Source organism: Onychostruthus taczanowskii, unplaced genomic scaffold (genome assembly GCF_017590055.1).
Source record: "Onychostruthus taczanowskii isolate IOZ18803 unplaced genomic scaffold, ASM1759005v1 scaffold33, whole genome shotgun sequence".
Taxonomy (NCBI): domain Eukaryota; kingdom Metazoa; phylum Chordata; class Aves; order Passeriformes; family Passeridae; genus Onychostruthus; species Onychostruthus taczanowskii.
The window spans coordinates 2583601-2600979 of record NW_024500683.1 but is presented as its reverse complement, the minus strand read 5'-3'; the positions used below and the strand labels follow the sequence as shown (position 1 = coordinate 2600979).

General features: G+C 43.2%; 1 protein-coding gene across 1 annotated transcript in view; it reads left to right on the top strand.

Annotated features, from left to right (window-relative positions):
- The first annotated feature begins 204 nt into the window (after positions 1-204).
- The window catches only part of RIMS1 (regulating synaptic membrane exocytosis 1), a 305714-nt gene continuing 288539 nt past the window's right edge, over positions 205-17379 (top strand). The window contains exons 1-4 of the mRNA XM_041410580.1: positions 205-368; positions 2643-2653; positions 13816-13832; positions 15138-15188. Of these exons, the coding sequence (XP_041266514.1) occupies positions 205-368; positions 2643-2653; positions 13816-13832; positions 15138-15188 (243 nt within the window). The remainder of the gene's footprint in view (positions 369-2642; positions 2654-13815; positions 13833-15137; positions 15189-17379) is intronic.

The following is a 17379-nucleotide window of genomic DNA, read 5'->3' as shown; positions in this document are numbered from 1 at the left end:
GGAAACAAAGGGAGCGAGCAGCGGCAGCACCGGGCCGGGGTGGATGCAAGCAACCATGAAAGGCTGGGTCTCCGCCTCCTCCGCTGCTGCCAGAGAGCTGCCGGCTGCCGCTGCTCGGAGGACTACCCTGTGAAGGGGGCGGAGGAGAGGCTGGCTGGGTTCGCCGTGCAAAGGTAGAAGGTGTAAGGGAGAGGCGGCAAGAAAATGTCTTCTTCGGTGGGGCCCCGCGGCCCTCGCCCGCCCACGGTGCCCCCCCCGATGCAGGAGCTGCCCGACCTGAGCCACCTGACAGAGGAGGAGAGGAACATCATCATGGCAGTGATGGACCGGCAGAAAGAGGAGGAAGAAAAAGAAGAGGCCATGCTCAAGTAAGCAGACGCTAGTCATTCATTCATTCAGGCACTCATTCATGCACCGATCGCCGGCGGGCGGAGCGGGCGCTGCCACAGCGGGAGGTGGCCGGTGCTCGGAGCCGGCCGGCTTCGCCCTGCTCGGCGGGGCTGGCGCCGCGGAGCCCCGGTCCCGCTCCGCTCCCGGCCCGTAACTTCCTCCTCCCCCACCCCGGGCAGCTCCTCCCGAGGCAGCACCGCCGGGGGAGCCCGGCACGGCGGGACGGAGCGGGACGGCGGCCCTCCCCGCCCCGAGGGAGCCGGCGGCACAGGGCGGGCGGAAACCCCGACACGGGGGTGAGGGGCGAGGTGGGATTCCTTTGGGGTCCCCAAAACCCCGCCTCTGCCAGGAGGGGCCGCTGGGTGGGGTTTCCCTCCGTGCGGGAGCCTCCGCGGCTGCCGTGCTGCCCCCGCCTGGCTCGGCCCCCGCTGCCGCCCGCCGCGGGGCTGGGGCGGCTGCCCCCGCCCGGCACACCCCGGCCCCCGCTCCGCCCGCCCGTGCCGCCGGCCCCGGCCCCGGCCCCGGCCCGCCTGCCGGCTCCAGGGCGGGCAGCTACGGGCAGCACCGCACTGTGGGGCAGCAGGGCGTTCGTAATTAGGAAATAGATGGAATTAGTCGCACTGCTCATTCCAGCGGGCGGGCGTGCGTGCGTGGTGGCGGGACGGCGGGGGAGTGGGTTTATCCCGCTGCCGGCGGCACGGGGAGGGGTGCGGGGAGCGCGGGGTGTGGGTAGGTGCCATGTTTGGAAACCAGATCCCCACAGCCTCTTTTGAACCTTTTCCCTCACCCCCTCATCCCTGCCGAACGTCGCATGTGATCACATTTTTTAGCCTCCTCCGTCAGTCGGAGGCTTCAAACGTAACGTTGCTGAATCGCCTACTGCGAGTGATGAGAATAAACAGATTGGAGTCGTGGCCTGTGGAGGAGAGTCACGGTTTCTCCTCTTCTGACAGCCCGTCAGGCCTGCTCGCTCCGGGCGGGAGGTGGTGGGAGAGGTGACAGTGCGAGCCTCTGACGCCACGCAGACCCTCCGTGCCACAGGAGGTGTATCCTTACCTCACTGCCGCCTGCTTGCGCGCACCTGTGCTCGGAAGGGATGCGCTGAAGGTGTGACGTGATCTGGGTGTTTCTTCAGGCTGCATCGGAAATACCCTCTCGAGCCATGCAGGAGCCAGCGCGTCCCCACGGCTGGGAGCAAAGCCCCGCAGGCTCCCGGCTTCGCCCCGTGCGCTGTGCGTGGTGAAGCTGGGACGGCGTTTTAGTACGTTGTTGTCCCTGTCCCTTCCTATTCCTTCTTGACTCTGAATTTTTACAGGGGCTGCTAGAGATCCGTGCGATGGTGGGTACTGAGGCCCAGCTGCCAGTGCTGGGAGCTGTCCGGCACTGTGGTGCTTGGATCTCAGTTCAAGACGAAGAGTTCAGTTTGCTGTTGCAGTTCATTGTGCTTGGGGTGTGGCTACCCTTGGAGGTGGGGTGATTGGAATGAGAAATGTTCTGTGGGAATGCATTCTGTTAGTCACCGTGGGGAAACGTGAGTGAAGGATCCCTCCTCAGTTTCTGTTAATCAGAAAAAAATTAAATAAAGGAGTAGCTCAAAGACTCTAAACTACATGTATCTTTCTGTTCCTTGTCCTGCAGCTCAGCTACTTCTCTACAAATATTCAGCTTTTATTCTGTGAAGATTACTGGTTCTGTGATGAGAATTGTTGTAGAAGAATGCTATAAATCTTACAGTCACTGTGAGAATGAACTTCCTTTTGTAGAGATGATATTTTCTCAGCCTATTCTTGTTAACACTGAGTGGAGAATAAATTTTCTTCTTTTTTTCTCTCCCTCCCCCCTTTCTTTTTCTTTTTTTTTTTTTTTTTTTTTTTTTTTTTTTTTTTTTTTTTTTTCTTTTGCATTTGTGTTTCTGAATTCTGGACTGATATTTCCTTTCCTATGAGATTATGGGAATCTTCAGCAGTTTCACTAAATGAAGTTAGGACACTTAAAATATAATTTTTAGAAGAGGACAAAAATGGTGCTTTGTGAATTTAACTAGAAATTACTTTGCATTATCTTCAAAGGTTTGTAATGCCCAAATTTCAAAGTTTATTTCCCTACAAAAGTTCTTTCAAATAATGAGAATAACAGTCTGTACTCTCCATTGGCCTGAGAAATTGTGATTTTAAATAGATTTCTGTCTTTATTTAAAGAGCCAGAAATTAAGGGAAAATACATTGAAAACCAGACCTGTGTACTCGCTTTAGCTGTATTGTTAGTTTGTAAAAATCAAGTCACAGTATATATATATTTTTATGGGTTATGATTCAACTCTTAGAGAGAGCCACTAGATTTTCTGAGATGATTTGCCTTTTCGGTATGCTGAGCACTTTCTTTTTGGCATAAGAGTTTTACACACCTTTCCATGGAGTAACTCTTTTAAGACTGGAATTTTGACAAGAATTTGCTTCCATAATTTTATAATGAGTTGTTACAAATATACAGTGGTGCTATCAGATGACACAGCTATATTGTAAAAGTCAAATATCATCACCACCCCTTCCTATTATCTTTGTTAAAAGATTTTCTGATTATCCAAATGTCTCAACAAAACTGCCACCAGTTTTCATTAAAACCACCTGGTGGAGAAATGTTTCCATCTGTAACACCCACATGCAAATCTGTAATTTTCCCTGAAAGTGAAGCTGAGAATCAGTGCTGCAAACTAGGCTACCTTCAATCCTGGGCTGATCAGAGGCCGGATATGTGCTGTCTCATGAATCATAAGGGCTAAAAAGGGTGCAGCATTTCTCTCCTGTTCTGGATGTCCTGATAGCAATGAAAGTTTCTAAAACAGTACTTGTAATTTTCCTTTCCAGCACTCCTCATAGCAGAAAACAAAAGGAAGAAATATTGGTTAAATGACTATATTATTCACATAAAATTGGTGACAACATTGTGGATCCAGGGGAATTTGAAGTGCTTGTGTGAGTGGACTATATGGATTTCAGGAGAAGTGGAAGCAGTTAGGGTCATCAGTAAAGAGGCTGTGTCCCTCTCCTTCAGGTCTGTACCTCTCTGTCTTCCTGATCCCTGTTTGTGACTCTGAGCTAAAAGCCTCCTTGTAAACCCTCTCTGCCAGTTCATGCTGACATCAGCACGTACTGCAGCGTGCCAGCCGCGAGCAGGGCGCTCTTGCAGGCGCAGGACTATGGACACTGAGCTCTTCTCACTGCCTGCACTGGAGCATTACATGCGTCCTTCCGTCTGAGACCACCTGCTCGCTGCTTTCCAGGAACTTGCCTGTCTGTCAGTTTGTTGGTCTGCTGAGTTTCCTTCAGCTGTGTGGGGCTAACAGAGCTTGTCACCCCCCTAGGATAAAGGTGTACATCTTATACTGGCCAGAGTGACTTTTTTTTTCCTAGGCACACCTGGTCAGTGGCAGGGACCTTGTCTTCCCTGCACCCTTCTGATACCGGATTTCATACTGCTGTGGGTGGTGTTTGTGGAAGGGGAGCACTTTGCTGTCCTATGACTTGTTGAATACAATGGAGTAATGTGTTGAGGAATTTGGGCTTTTGTGAAGGTTCTTGCTTTTGCATGTTTTACGAACAGTTGTTCCTTGGCTTGAGGAACACTTTGCCATTAACTGATTGCCTTGAACTTGCCTTCGCATTCAAAGGCAATTTCTGCATTCCTTCTGTAACAGGGACAGTGTCACCAGGTATTCCTGAGACCATATCCATGCCTTCATTCAATGAACTCTGGTCCCGGTCTATTGCATGGCACTGAAGACTCAAATCTGCATAAAGATATTGACGCTTGCCAGGCACTAAGTAGAAACTGAAACCTCTTCAGTGCAGTCTCGCAGCCTGGGAGTAGGAAGTAGGTCCTCTATCTCATCTTGGAGCTTCAGAGCTTTGTATTTTGTTTCTCTGTGGCTGGGAGAACAGCACTTTCCTATTTGCCACACCTTTGAAAACTGCATGGAGAGCAGTCTGTTGGGTACATGGGGCTTTACCATGCTATGCTCAACTCTCATCTACTCTTGTTTGCCTGTTTCACACTGACTTTGCTAGATTTTGTGCATATCTCTGAAGACTATAGTCTTTATTATTTCTTTTAATAGTACTTGGCCTTAGACACCCAAGCTTTTGCTGTTCTTGTATGAATAAATGTTTGCATAGAACAGTAGTAACATGGCCTCCTCTGCAGACTAATTCACATTGGAGGCATTTTTTCCTTTTTTACTTGGTAGGTACTCCTGTAGCTTGAAGGGAAGAGTTTCATGTTGAGTGGCTGATGCGTAGCCTGAAGTCCAGATATTGCCCAACAGGTGACTGATATGACTAAAAAATTGTGAAGAAGCATGAAAGGGTATATTTTCAATGAGACTGAAGAGCAAAACCAACCGTCATTTGCAAAAGTGTGTGTGTGTAAAATTGAAAGAAAAAATAGTTTGAAAATTTAGAGTGTATATTTAAACACTAGATAGCCTGAGAGAACTATTTTGCTTGTGGGTATAAGGTGCCTTGAGCTGAAAAAAACACAGTTATGTACAGCAAACATCAATCACAGAGAAATCACAGAATTATATATATGTGTGTATTACGATAAAGTTTGCTTATATGTAGTTGTGTGCCTTATCTCATTGGGTTAGGCAAGTACTAAGTGGAAAGTGGCAGCTGAGAACACAGCTCGTTGAGTTGCAGTTCTGTTCAAATTTTGGCCAATAATTAGGAGGTGGTTCCTTGTTACCATGGCATTCATTTGCTGGAGCAAACTTAAGGGGGATAAAAGCTCTTGCTAAGGTTCTGATGGGACATAAGGAGGCTGTGAGATTGTTGGCTGAGATAGTGGCAGTAGTAGGAAAGTTAACTAAGACACAGGAGGTGCTTTGTAGTTTTGTAACTCTAATTGAGTAGCTTCAGTAGAGGGGTAGCACATACTTGAAACCTTCCCATCTTAAAAGTTATCTCAGGATTTTTCATGGCAGTTAATAATCAGGGAAAAATTCATTCTAACACCCTATTTTGACCACCTAGTTGGCTCACAAGCATAATTTTAATAAAACTCAGATCTCTAGAATCAACTGGGATATTGCAGCTGCTCATCTTTCAGGGCTGCCAAATCCTGGTCATTTGCAGTTGATGAGAATATCTGTTTCAGGGTTTGCAAAGTGACTTCTCTATCATTTCCTTGGGGCACCTGGAAGCTTCCAGCCTTCACTACTGTGTAACTGAAGATTAAGCAATGACCAGGAGGCTTGTGCTCTCAACCAGTTTTCTGGAGACAGTGTCTTTCCTTCTCCCTTTCTAGAACTTGGACCACACCTAACATGATTAGAAAACACGGAATACTGCTCAAAGGGGCAGCTGCTGCCATCCTCATTTTGTATAGCACCTATGGGCAGCAGGAGGAGGTATGGTTCCAGCACCTTCTTAGCCTGCATGCTGTAAGTCCCTGGTAAGAACTGTGCTTCCATAAACAGCAGGGAAGGAAGAGGTAGGATCATTCTTCCTCCTTTCTGTTGAAACTGGGCCACTTTCCAGAAATAAAAGTGAGAGTGAAGGGGCCATCTTGAGGAAGTCTGGCTTTATCTTATCTTTAGATTGAAAGGTCGAAAGCCTATCTTTAATTCCACTGAGAAACAATGGAGGAATTGAGAGTTCTGGGAACTGGTTGTGCATTTAGCACCAAGGAATTAAAGGATGAAATAGATAAACAATACCTGATTCAGCCTCGCTCTTATTTATTCTTACCATGGCTGCATGAATCTCACTTTCTCTGCAGTGGAGCAGGAGGAATGGAGGCTTCTGCTTGAGAGCCTTTATTTCTTCCTTTGTACTTAAAGCAGTTTGGAACCACGATGTTTCAGACCCTATGGTGGTGTAGGGAGCAGAGTGCAGGTTGCTTACTGTGTGCATGGGTATTTTAAGCGTCAAATCACCTAGAAAGACTGTTCAAATATTACCTTGCACCTCTTCCTGGCAGTGCCAGCTCTGATCCTGACACTCAAGTTTACAAAACCACGATGAAACTATTTTACTTCTGGAGATTGTCTGGTACAACCCCCTACCAAGAGCAGGGCCACCTGCAGCAGGTAGCCCAGGACCAAGTGCAGGTGGCTTTGGAGTATCTCCAAGAATGGAGACTCCACAATCTCTCTGGACAGTCTTCTCTAGTGCTCAGCTAGCTGCACAGTAATAATTCAGACGGAACTGTTTCAGTTTGTGTCTGTTGCTTCTAGTCCAGTCACTGGGCAAGTCTGGGAAGAGTTTGGCTCTGTCTGCTTTAGTCCTCCCCACTGGGCATTTACATGTGTAAAAATACTTCTGGGTCTTCTTTCCTGAGGCTGGACAGCCCCACTCTCTCAGCATTTCCTCATGTGATGTGCTTCTGTCCCTTGTCTGTATTTATGGCTTCTTGCACTGGGTCCAGCATGTCTTATATTGAGGAGCCCAGAAGTAGATTTATCATCCAGATGTGGCAGAAAGCAAAGATCATCACTTTCAATCTGCTGGTGACGCTTTTCCAGTGCAGTCCAGGATGGCATTGGCCTTCTTTGCCACAAGTGTGTGTTGCTGGCTCACGTTCAGCTTGGTGTTGACCAGGAATTCTCAGTTGCTTCTCTGCAGGGCTTCTTTCCAGCTGGTTGGCGCCCTGGGATTTTTCTTCTAGTGCAAGACTTATGCTGGATGTTTTCAGGCTTACAAGAGAGACCAGTATCTAAGCATGTTCTCAAATCATTCAGAGAAAGGATTGCCTTGGTCATGGCTCCTCACCCTGTCCTCTTTACTGCCCAAGGCCTTTGCTCAGAGAGGACAAGAGAGAATTTGGACAGTGCAGAATCTGTTGTGGCCTTTTGGCCAATGGAAGCATCAGAAGGAATTTTACAACATTTGAAGCTTCAGGTTTTCATCAGTCTGAGAGGGCAGGTATGGCCATAAATGTGTTTTGATAAAGCAGACAACTTGTGGTGACCTCAGAACTGCAAGGAGTGTTTTCATGCCTTTCAGGGTATTTCAGAGAATTGATAGTGATTTTTTCACTTGAGGGTGGACTGGGTTTTCTAAGGAGACTAAGAATTTGAAACGTATTCAGAACTGAACACAGTCACTAGCAAGGCAATTATGAGGCAGTCATTGACTGATCTACTGGGCAGCCATCTCACTGCTGAGGAGGAGCAGGAAACTGTCAGCAGACAATAGCAGATTGATAGGCATTTCTTAAAAGGTACAGAAGAATGGGAGGTGATAGGGGATGACAGACAGTAGTAAACATTCCTACCATCTTTTAGACACAGGCTTCAGATCAGCAAATGTTGAGCTTTTGGAATGTCTGAGGTGCTCACTGTTGTCCAGAGCTCTTTTCTGGCCCCAGTTTAAGTGGCTTTATTGGAATGCACAGGGCATTATTTCTGCGCATGCGTCTTCCCACATTATTCTCCACTTGATACAAGATTCTGCTGGAGCTTCATTGCCAGCTTTGTCTGACATTGCAGTAATACTTTCTAACTAAGAAGTCTGTCATTCTTCAAATTCAGGGCATTATCTGTGCCCTGCAGAAGGGTGAAGACAAAGACTGAGTGAAAAAACTTGATCTCTGGGCAGGAACTTCTCAAAGTACAGAGTTGTTATAAACCTTATCTTAAAAGGAATTATGTAGAAGAGGCTTCTTCTTAGAGGGGGAGGGTACTATCCTGATGTTTATTTTTCTGGAAGATAGCAGAGGGAGAACAGCATTAAGACAGATTTGAAATTCTCAGCCTTGTCAATGCCCTTTTATTTCTGAAGACTCATACAAAGAATTTTTGCATCCTTGGGTAGGAGAGCATCTAACAAAGATGTAGTGTGCTTCCTTCATCAAGTGGTTACTAAGCATTTTAAGACTTGAGATTAATGCCTTAAGAAAATGGTATTTAAAAATACTGCTGCCCTTGTATTCAAGCTTGTTGAAATGCAGGCATTATTGAGGATGGAAAATGACAAAACTGAAATTCCGTTTTCGGTTGCCAATAGTTAGAGCCAATTATAATCTCTAGCTCATTTTACCTTCTTCTTCGCTCTACCCACTGGTGACTGCTGCATTTGTCTACTCTCCTGGGCCTATCAGTTTTAATTAATAGATGTTAGCATGCAATTATGTTTTAGAGGAAAAAGCTTGCATGCCTATAGTCTGAATTCAGTTCCCAGCAATGATAAAACATGTAAAAAAATCTTATGTCATCAGTTACAAACACAGAGTGAGTAGTTTCATTCTGCTTTTTGAAAATACTTGCATAAATTTACAATTACTGAAATGATTTACACCTCACCAGATTTACACCTCTGTATGATTTGCCTCAGTCAAATCCAGGTATTAAATCTGTAAGGATGCAGATACCTTATCAGATCTCTACATCTGTCAAGAATTGTGGTTGTTTTATTCCTTATTTTATACTTCATAGATATGGTAAAATATTGTGCAATGTGTAGCTTAGTTTGGGAATCTAGACAGTAAATTTTAGTCAGACTTACTTTTGATATTTACAACAAGAAGCAGAAAATAATACAACTTATGAGTCTGATTTAATGGTTTCTTAGATAAGACAATTGATAGGATAGCATTGTAGTTCTTTGTACTTAGAACTGAAGTAATCATCCTCAAAATTTGATTGCATGTCAGATACTTATGTCCAGGCAGTTTTAAGCAAGAAAGCCATATTCCAAATATATTTTCTGGCACTGTTACAGAGGCAAGAAGTGCTAGCTGCAATTTTCAGAATAATGACATACAAAACCGTCATGCAGTTGCCACTTCAGAGGCATGAAGAGACACGGCATGATGAGTAACTGTTTCCAGACAGCTCTAGATTGAAGTAGAACACCTATTTAGGTACAAATTTTTGGAGTTTCTTCACATTATGTCTGTCTCATTTTCAGTGTCAGGACTTTGTACATTTTGCGTATGGTAAGCACTGTTCATACTATTGAAGATAAGGGAATGTAGCTGTCTGTATATGGAGTTTTTTCAGATATCTGTAATAAAAATGTAGTGTTAGAAATCTCCTAATGTTTTCGTCTGTCTTTCCTATATTAAGGCCTCCTGGAGTCACTGAAGATCACTATGTGCCCTGAGAGTTGCTTTTTGATCAGGCATGAGCCTAGCAGACAGAACTACACTTCTTAGTGATAACCGTGGTGGCTTTGGCAAATTAACTGTTTCAAATATTGAGGATCTGAGGTGTAATGAAAAAATAATTTTCTATGTATTTTGGGCTTTAGATAAACACCAACTTCTAGTGACTTTCTAGAATGGTTGTTTAAATGCCTTGCTTCAGAATACAGTTATTTACTTTAAGATCCTTAATTGAGAGTTACTTTTCGAACTTCATTATGTGAAATTTATTAGGACATTGGTCATGAATGGAGCACAGCCCAACAACACTATTTTAGTGTAAGTACTATTATATTGAGAGAAAAAGGGTACTGCTTTTAGCAAGAAGCAGAGCACTCTGTTTGTTCTGAAAATTGCTAATGGAAGTCTTCACACGCTTGAACAACCTAAGTGTGAAGTGTCTTCTTAAGTGTTTCTTTAGGTTACCAATATGACATACTCTGAATTGATCAAAGTATTTATGTATCCAAAACTCTGTCTACATCTTATTCTAGCAGGTCTAATAAAAGATCATACCTTTTTTTTTTAACTTTCTTTGTACTGTGAGCCTAGCAAACACTAAAATCTTGTAACCACTGCTCATGAAGATTTTGCCTGCATTTTTGTAACATATTAATTTAAACGTCTTTGAATATACTGTGAAGGGTTCAAAATCATATCTATAAACTAGATTTTGTAATACTTCTATTGATACATCATTCTTTTTCCAGATACTTAAGAGAATCTATGGTCCTACACTATACAAACAATCCAAAGTTTTCACCATGAACTGCTTACATCTGTGGGTATTAGTCATGTTAAAGATTAAATGTTTAGTAATAGGATTTTGAAAGAAATAACAATGAAGCAGTTTATGTAAGAAAAGACCAGTCTGGGAGCTGAATGATTGAATATTTTACTTGTGTTTTGAGCCACGATTTTTTAGTGTAACTATTTTCTTTTAGTGATTCCATTGGTCTTGGAAAAAACATCAAGACCTATGCAAAATCACATGTAATAACTGTCTGAGTTTTCTCATCTGTTTCTTTGCACAATTTCTTTAGCACTTGAAAATTTTAAGAAAGCAGGATATTTTTAAATTTATATTCATTATTCTCTACATTTTTAATTAGCCTTTTATATGAAGTTATATTCAAAGTAAAATTGCACTTTTGCTTATTTGTAGTATTAACTTTAGAATTATTTTAACATTTGACATTGGGAGACTAAGTTTTTTACTGATTAAATGATATTGCATAGATGTATATGAAAAATGTGAAAGCTTGAGCAGTAAAAAAATGTGAAAAAGCTGTAAGTATTTTAGTTACTTTTAGTGATGAGTCTCCTTAGTACTGTTATTTATTGCAGAAAGTTTGACATTGCATGACAAACTTCAGCGGTACAGTTTAATGTTCTGCTGGTCATGTGTTTTTAGCTATAGACGTAGAACGGGAAGGCAGCTGTTTGATGGAGCACATGGAGCATGAGCTGAGGCAGTTTAGAAGAAAGGACAGAATTTATGAGGGCTCTAGATCATCCTAGGTTAACTCTATTGATTTTGGCCCAGGATGCTACCTGCGAAGTGTCAGGGTAATGGGTTTGCATTTTATGGATGAGAATTAAAAGAGGTTTTATATGTGTATTTGTGCTTGTGCCTAAGAATATGGAACTAGGCAGTACAGAAATAAGTACAAGTTGCTTTGTGGACTTTAATTGCAACATTATGTTGCTTAGTGTTGCTGCAAACAGGCAGAGTACGTTGGTGAAAGTTGTTAAAGAGGTGAAAATTAAGGACAATTTTGCCTGCAATCATATCTTAAGGACAAGTGACACTGTTGCTGCCATGGACCAGCAAAACATTATATTTCTGTGGCCCTCTGTCTCTGCTGAGTTTGATTAACTGTGGTGACTCTCTGCCTTGAACAAGTCTCACTGGAAGCACATCTGTTAACTGGAGTAAAACCAAAGAGTTCTTCAGTCTGTTGAAATGGGATATCTCTGTAAAAATCTTGTGTTTTGCAGACCAAAGTACATTTTACCCAAAGGCTTCCAGTAATTGTTCAGTTACACCCCAAGCCTTACAAAGAAAGTAAACCTAAGAAAAGTGAAACCAAGGCATAGCTACCTGCTTTTCTGAAAAAAACAAAACCAAAACCAACCAAACATAAAAGCACCCCACTTTACTTATCACTGTTCAGAAGTGTACCTGTATTTTTTTAATTACTTTGTGTTCTGCATATCCCTAACTTCCTGCGGTCTTAATAGTGTATTTTGTTTTCCTTTGGTTTCTCCAAGAGGCTGTTTTTCAATATACTCACAGAAAGGAACTGTATTTACTCAAAGGTGGAAATTGCAGAATTATATCAATTGATTCTGCTAGTGTATATGTAAAAAGTGTGTAAATTTCTTTGATATTAAATGCACAGTACATTTTTCTTGTATTTCAGAGCAAAATTAGATATTGATTTTTTGATGAGAAATCTATTCTAAAAATATAGAACCTCACTAATATATTATGATTCTTGTATTTTGTGTTTTTAAATAATATTATATTTATTGTAGTTTTTAAATTTAAAAACTCTCACTTTTTCAAGCAAAATATCTTCATAATTTATCTTGTAAAGGGTTTTTATATCTTCATTCATTAGCTTAAAGCAAAACATCACCCCTTAAGAAGGTATTTTTCAAACAATTATCCACTTAACATAAAAAAAACTATCAACACAATTTCTTGGGAGTTGACTGATCATTTCAGGGATTCAGCAAGAATTTACAGGTTTGTTCACTTGTAATCTCCCTTTTTCTGGTGGCTCTGTTTCAAGTTTTAAGCTTGTCTGACCAGGTTTAGGCAGCTCATGTACAAAAGGAGCTGGGGAGTTCTGGTTACATGGCTGGTGAGACAGTGCTCTATCTTTCATTCAGCCAAGGTGATCTGAGTCTTTCTGTCTTGGTTTTTGCTCTGTATGGGATCAAAAGGAAAAACAAAACTGAGATTTTGGTGATGTAAAGTAAAATTAATGACATGAACAATGTGAGGGAAGGGTCTTGAGGAGAACAGTAACAACAGGAATGCTCCTTGTTATGAAGGGGGTTTGCCCCCTTAGTTTTTTACAGGGTTTGTAGTTTGGGATTGTTTTCAGTTCTATCCTTGAAAAATTTATGTTCATGTGTTTTTTTCTGCCTGCATATAAGTGTTTGCCACATTTCTCTGAAACCAAGACCTGGACAGAGTGATTCATGGCTTTTGTCTCATTCTGTTTAGATTACTGCAAAGTATTGTACTGGGATTAGCCTTGAAACCTCCTGTTGATCTCATACTGTTCCTTTTTACTTTTCCCTTTGCTTCCTATTACTTTTCATCTTAATACAAAGCTTTCCTTCACATATACTGGTAGACTAAGACCACAGAAGAAAGCCTTATTTAAAGTAGAAAAGGCAGGTAACTTTCACATACAGCTCTAGTGAAGAAGACCTAAATTTGAAAGCTTTCTATGAAAGCCAAAGTTTGATGAACTTTCTGTGAGGGCAGCTCACTAGTTATGTGCAGGAAGTTGCAGGGATGGAAAGGAAGTAGTCCTCCTGGCAATTTACTTAATGGTGTGAAATACCAGTTGTTAAAATTTGAAGACAGGCACTTGCATGTCTGGAATTCATAAATAAACCAAGAAAATCAATAAGTGACTTTGGCAACTGCCACCCTTTTGACTCCTTTGTCAGGGGCCAAGAACTGAATGAACAAGAAAATTAAAAGTGTTTTCCCTGAAGGAAAAGGAAAAGTACATTTTCCTCCAGGCTGAAGTTGAGGTGACAGAGAGTACAGGAAAGCTTTTATTGCTGTGTGCTCTGCTGGGTTCACTGTGGCTGGATGCTGGGTGGCTACCAAAGCTGCTCTGTTGTTCCCTTCCTCAGCTGGGCAGGGGAGAGAAAACATAGTGAAAGGCTCATGGGCCCAGATAAGGACAAGGGGAGATCACTGTGCAGTTACTGTCACATGCAAAACAGACTCAGCTTGGGGAAATCGATTTAACTTACTGCCAGTCAGAATCAGTAGTAGTAATGATAAATAAAACCAAATCTTAAAACCCACCCTTCCCTTCTTACTGGGCTCAACTTCACTCCTGATTTTCTCTATCTTCTCCCTCAGAGCAGCATAGGGATGGGAAATGGGGCCTGCAGTCAGTTTATCACATGTTGTCTCTGCCATTCCTTCTTTTTCAGGGGAGAACTCCTCACAGTCTTCCCCTGCTCCAGTGTGGAACAGATCATCTTGAGTGCCATCATGCAGTGCGTGTAGGAAACCAGGGGACCAGGCCCAGCCAGCCTGGGTTTAGGAAAGGCAGGTCCTGCATGACTAACCTGATCTCCTTTAATGAGCAGGTGACCTGCCTAGTGGATGAAGGGATTGTGGATGTAGTGTACCTGGAGTTCAGTAAAGCTACTGACACTGACTTCCTCTGGAGAAAATGGCAGCCCATGGCTTAGACAAGTAACTCTTATCTGGGTTAAAACTGGCAGGATGGCCAGGCTCAGAGGGTTGTGGTGAGTGGAGTTACATCCACCTGATGGCTGGTCACTAGTTGTGTTCTTCAGGACTTGGTATTGGGGCCAGTCCTGTTTAATGTCTTTATCTGGTTGAGGAGATTGAGTGCACCCTCAGTAGGTTTACAGCCAGTGCCAAGGTGGGTGGATGTGCTGATCTGCTGGAGGGCAGGAAGGATCTGGACAGCCTGGATCAATGGGCCTACTGTACGAGGCTCAGCATGAGGCCAGGAGCTGGGTCCTTCTCCTGGGTCACAACAACCCCAGGCTGTGCTACAGGCTGGGGTCAGAGTGGCTGAAAGGCAACCCAGGGAAAAGGACCCAGAGCTGCTGGGTGATATTGGCTGAGTATGAGCCAGTGTGTGTGCCCAGGTGGCCAAGAAGGCCAATGCCATCCTGGCCTATGTCAGCAATAATGTGGCCAGCAGGACCAGGGCAGTGATTGTCCCCCTGTGCTTGGCACTGGTGAGGCCACACCACAAATCCTGTGTCCAGTTCTGGGACCCGCACTACAAGGAGGACTTTGAGGTGCTGGAGTGAGTCCAGAGAAGGGCAACAGAGCTGATGAAGGGTCTGGAGCACAAGTCCTGTGAGGAGCAGCTGAGGGACCTGAGGCTCAAGGGTGATCTTATCAGTCTCTACAACTGCCTGAAAGGAGTGTGCAGCCAGGTGGGGGTCGGGCTCTCCTCCAGGGCAATCAGCGACAGGAGAACAGGAGGTGGTGTGAAGCTGTACAATTGGAGGTTCAGGCTGGACACCAGAAAGAATTTCTTCATAGAAAGGGTGGTTAAGCATTGGAGTGAGCTGCCCAGGGAAGTGGTTGAGTTGTTCTCCCTGGAAGTGTACAAGAAAGGATTGGATGTGGCACTTGGTGCTAGGGTTTAATTGACAGGGTGACATTTGGTGTAAGGTTGGACTCAGGGATCTTGAAGGTCTTTTCCAACCTTAATGACTTTATGATTCCATGATTATCCCAGCAGCACTAACACTGACACTGATGGGCTTGGGCTTGGCCTTGGCGAGTGATCGGTCCATCTTGGAAGGCAGGTGGCACTGGCTTTGTTGGACATGGGGAAGACTTTGAGTCACTCTGTAGAACCCCAGGTACCAAAACCTTGCCACACAAACCCAATGCAGTTCCACAGTTTGTCAGAATCTAGCAGTCTGAAAGTTTTTTTATACTGTGAAGTTAAGCCTTTCTTATTTGGTAGCAAAATATCCTTGGGAGAGCTGCATGCCAGGGCTGTCAGCATCCTATTTTTATTAGTTCCCAAAATATGTTTTGTTTTATGTTGTAAGCCTGAAAAGTACTACTAGAGTTTGTTCTCTAGAAGACTGTTCAAATCATGCCCTATAGTAATATGGTTCTTCCCAGCTGAATTCATAGCAGTTTATAAAGTTAGAATATATGATTTTTTATCTCATACTGTATTTTTCATTAAGGCTTTCAACTTTACTTACCTTCCAGATGTTTTAATCATGGTGGTTATATGGATATATATTACAGCTATTTCTGACTTATTACATACAGTGTATCTAGGACATCAGAGTTCAATCTGTAATATTTTAGGAACATGTGCAGTTTTTCTTTTTCCTCATTCCAGGCATTAGAATCATATTCTTAATAAAATAAAATCTTAGCCAAATCAAGCTGGGTTAAGGAGCCATTCTTAACATAATAAATTGCATTTCTGTTTAAAGTGAGCTTCCTGGAAAATTATAAGGAAAATGCAGTGTTGTTCAATACAAATGTCAAGCTCAGTTCATAAAAGGTTGCTGAGAGGACAAACTGCAGTCAGTGTTCAGAGATAGAAAGCACTGTCCAGTCATGACAAAGGGTATGTCTGACTGTCTCTGGGGGTGTGGAGACAGCACTGAAGCCGTGCTGTTGTTTCCCAGGAGGTGATTTGGTTGTCTCAACACTGCTGGTATCTCCAGCATTGAGATCTCCAATGGTACTACTCCTTGGCTTTAGGAGTGAGGAGTGGGTGGGAAGCTGGTTGCTGTTGTAAACCCAATTTTGTAGCTGTGGGCAGCAGGGAGTGGAGGGAGCCTGGAAGCAGGTGTTGGATTCTGGAGCTGACCAACAGGGAGCTCCCTTGAGCCCATCCTGGGTATTTCCTCAAGTGGAAGTGGTTCCCAGACCCTTCATATTTCATTGCTGGACACAGACAGCAGTGGCAAAGGCTTCAGCTCAGTCAGCAATTCTGACTGGGTTTTCAGACCTGTGCAGCAGTGTGCTACTTCAGATCCCTCCTGTATAATTTTTGAGATCACTATCTTTCCTTCGGGGATCTTTCATTTCTCAGATTGCATTATGGCTGTTGAGGTTAGAGCATATTTCCTTCCACATGAGAAGCAGTACCTTTTCAATGTGAATTATCATTAAACTGCCATCAGTGAAACTGAGATTCTTTGATAACATCTTTATTTTATTTTATTGCATTAAACATAAGTTTCATGTTAGCTAAGGTGTTTTAAATGCCCTCAGAAGGTAACCACCAGATTAATGAGAAAAGTCTGAAAAATAGTCAGCATTTTGCATTGTGCTGGCAAGGCTATTCACTAGAAAAGATGTGGTTGCTTAGTTGCTATGGGAGAAAAGAAATGAAGAGAGAGGATGAGAGTGCAGTCATGGCATTGTGAGGGACAGCAGGAAAGGGGAAAGGACACAAGTAAGTGGGAAACTATAAGAAAGTACCTGTCCCTTAAGGCACAAGAAGATGGACTCAGAGGGGATTACAGGCAGTGGGGATCAGAAGAGGAGGAATATATGACAGGAGCAAGATGTTAGGGGTAGGCTGGAGTTAGTTGGGATGGGAGTCAGGAAGTAGGCTGTGAGTGCTGCAGCTGACTATATGTATAGTACAGAACAAAGTGTAAAATAGCACTTCTTCACACTGAGAATTGGGTAATGAGAAGTGATGGATCCTCTGGTAGCAGACCTGGGTCTTGCTTATTTATGTGTCTGTTTCCCTTTGGGCTTGAACTGGAGATGGTTAAGCGCACAAATCAGAAGGAGGTGAACATTTATTTTCAGTGTGATAATAAATAAATTAGAAGGCAAGTAGAAAACACAAAGGTTTAGAAATCCTCAGAGTGTAAGCCAGCCTCAAGATTGTGAAGAGAAGGGTCTGAGTCATGAGGTTCAGACACTTGAGCCTTGGCAGAGCTGCTTTCACAGATCTCAGCAGGCTCAGGTGGTAGAGCAAGAGCATCCAGAAACAGAGAGTAGTTTGACTGAAGAAGGAAGTGCACAACTCAGTTCATTTGAATTCAACATTCCCAGAAAATAATAATTTTATAGCATTATCTGATGACTCTTTG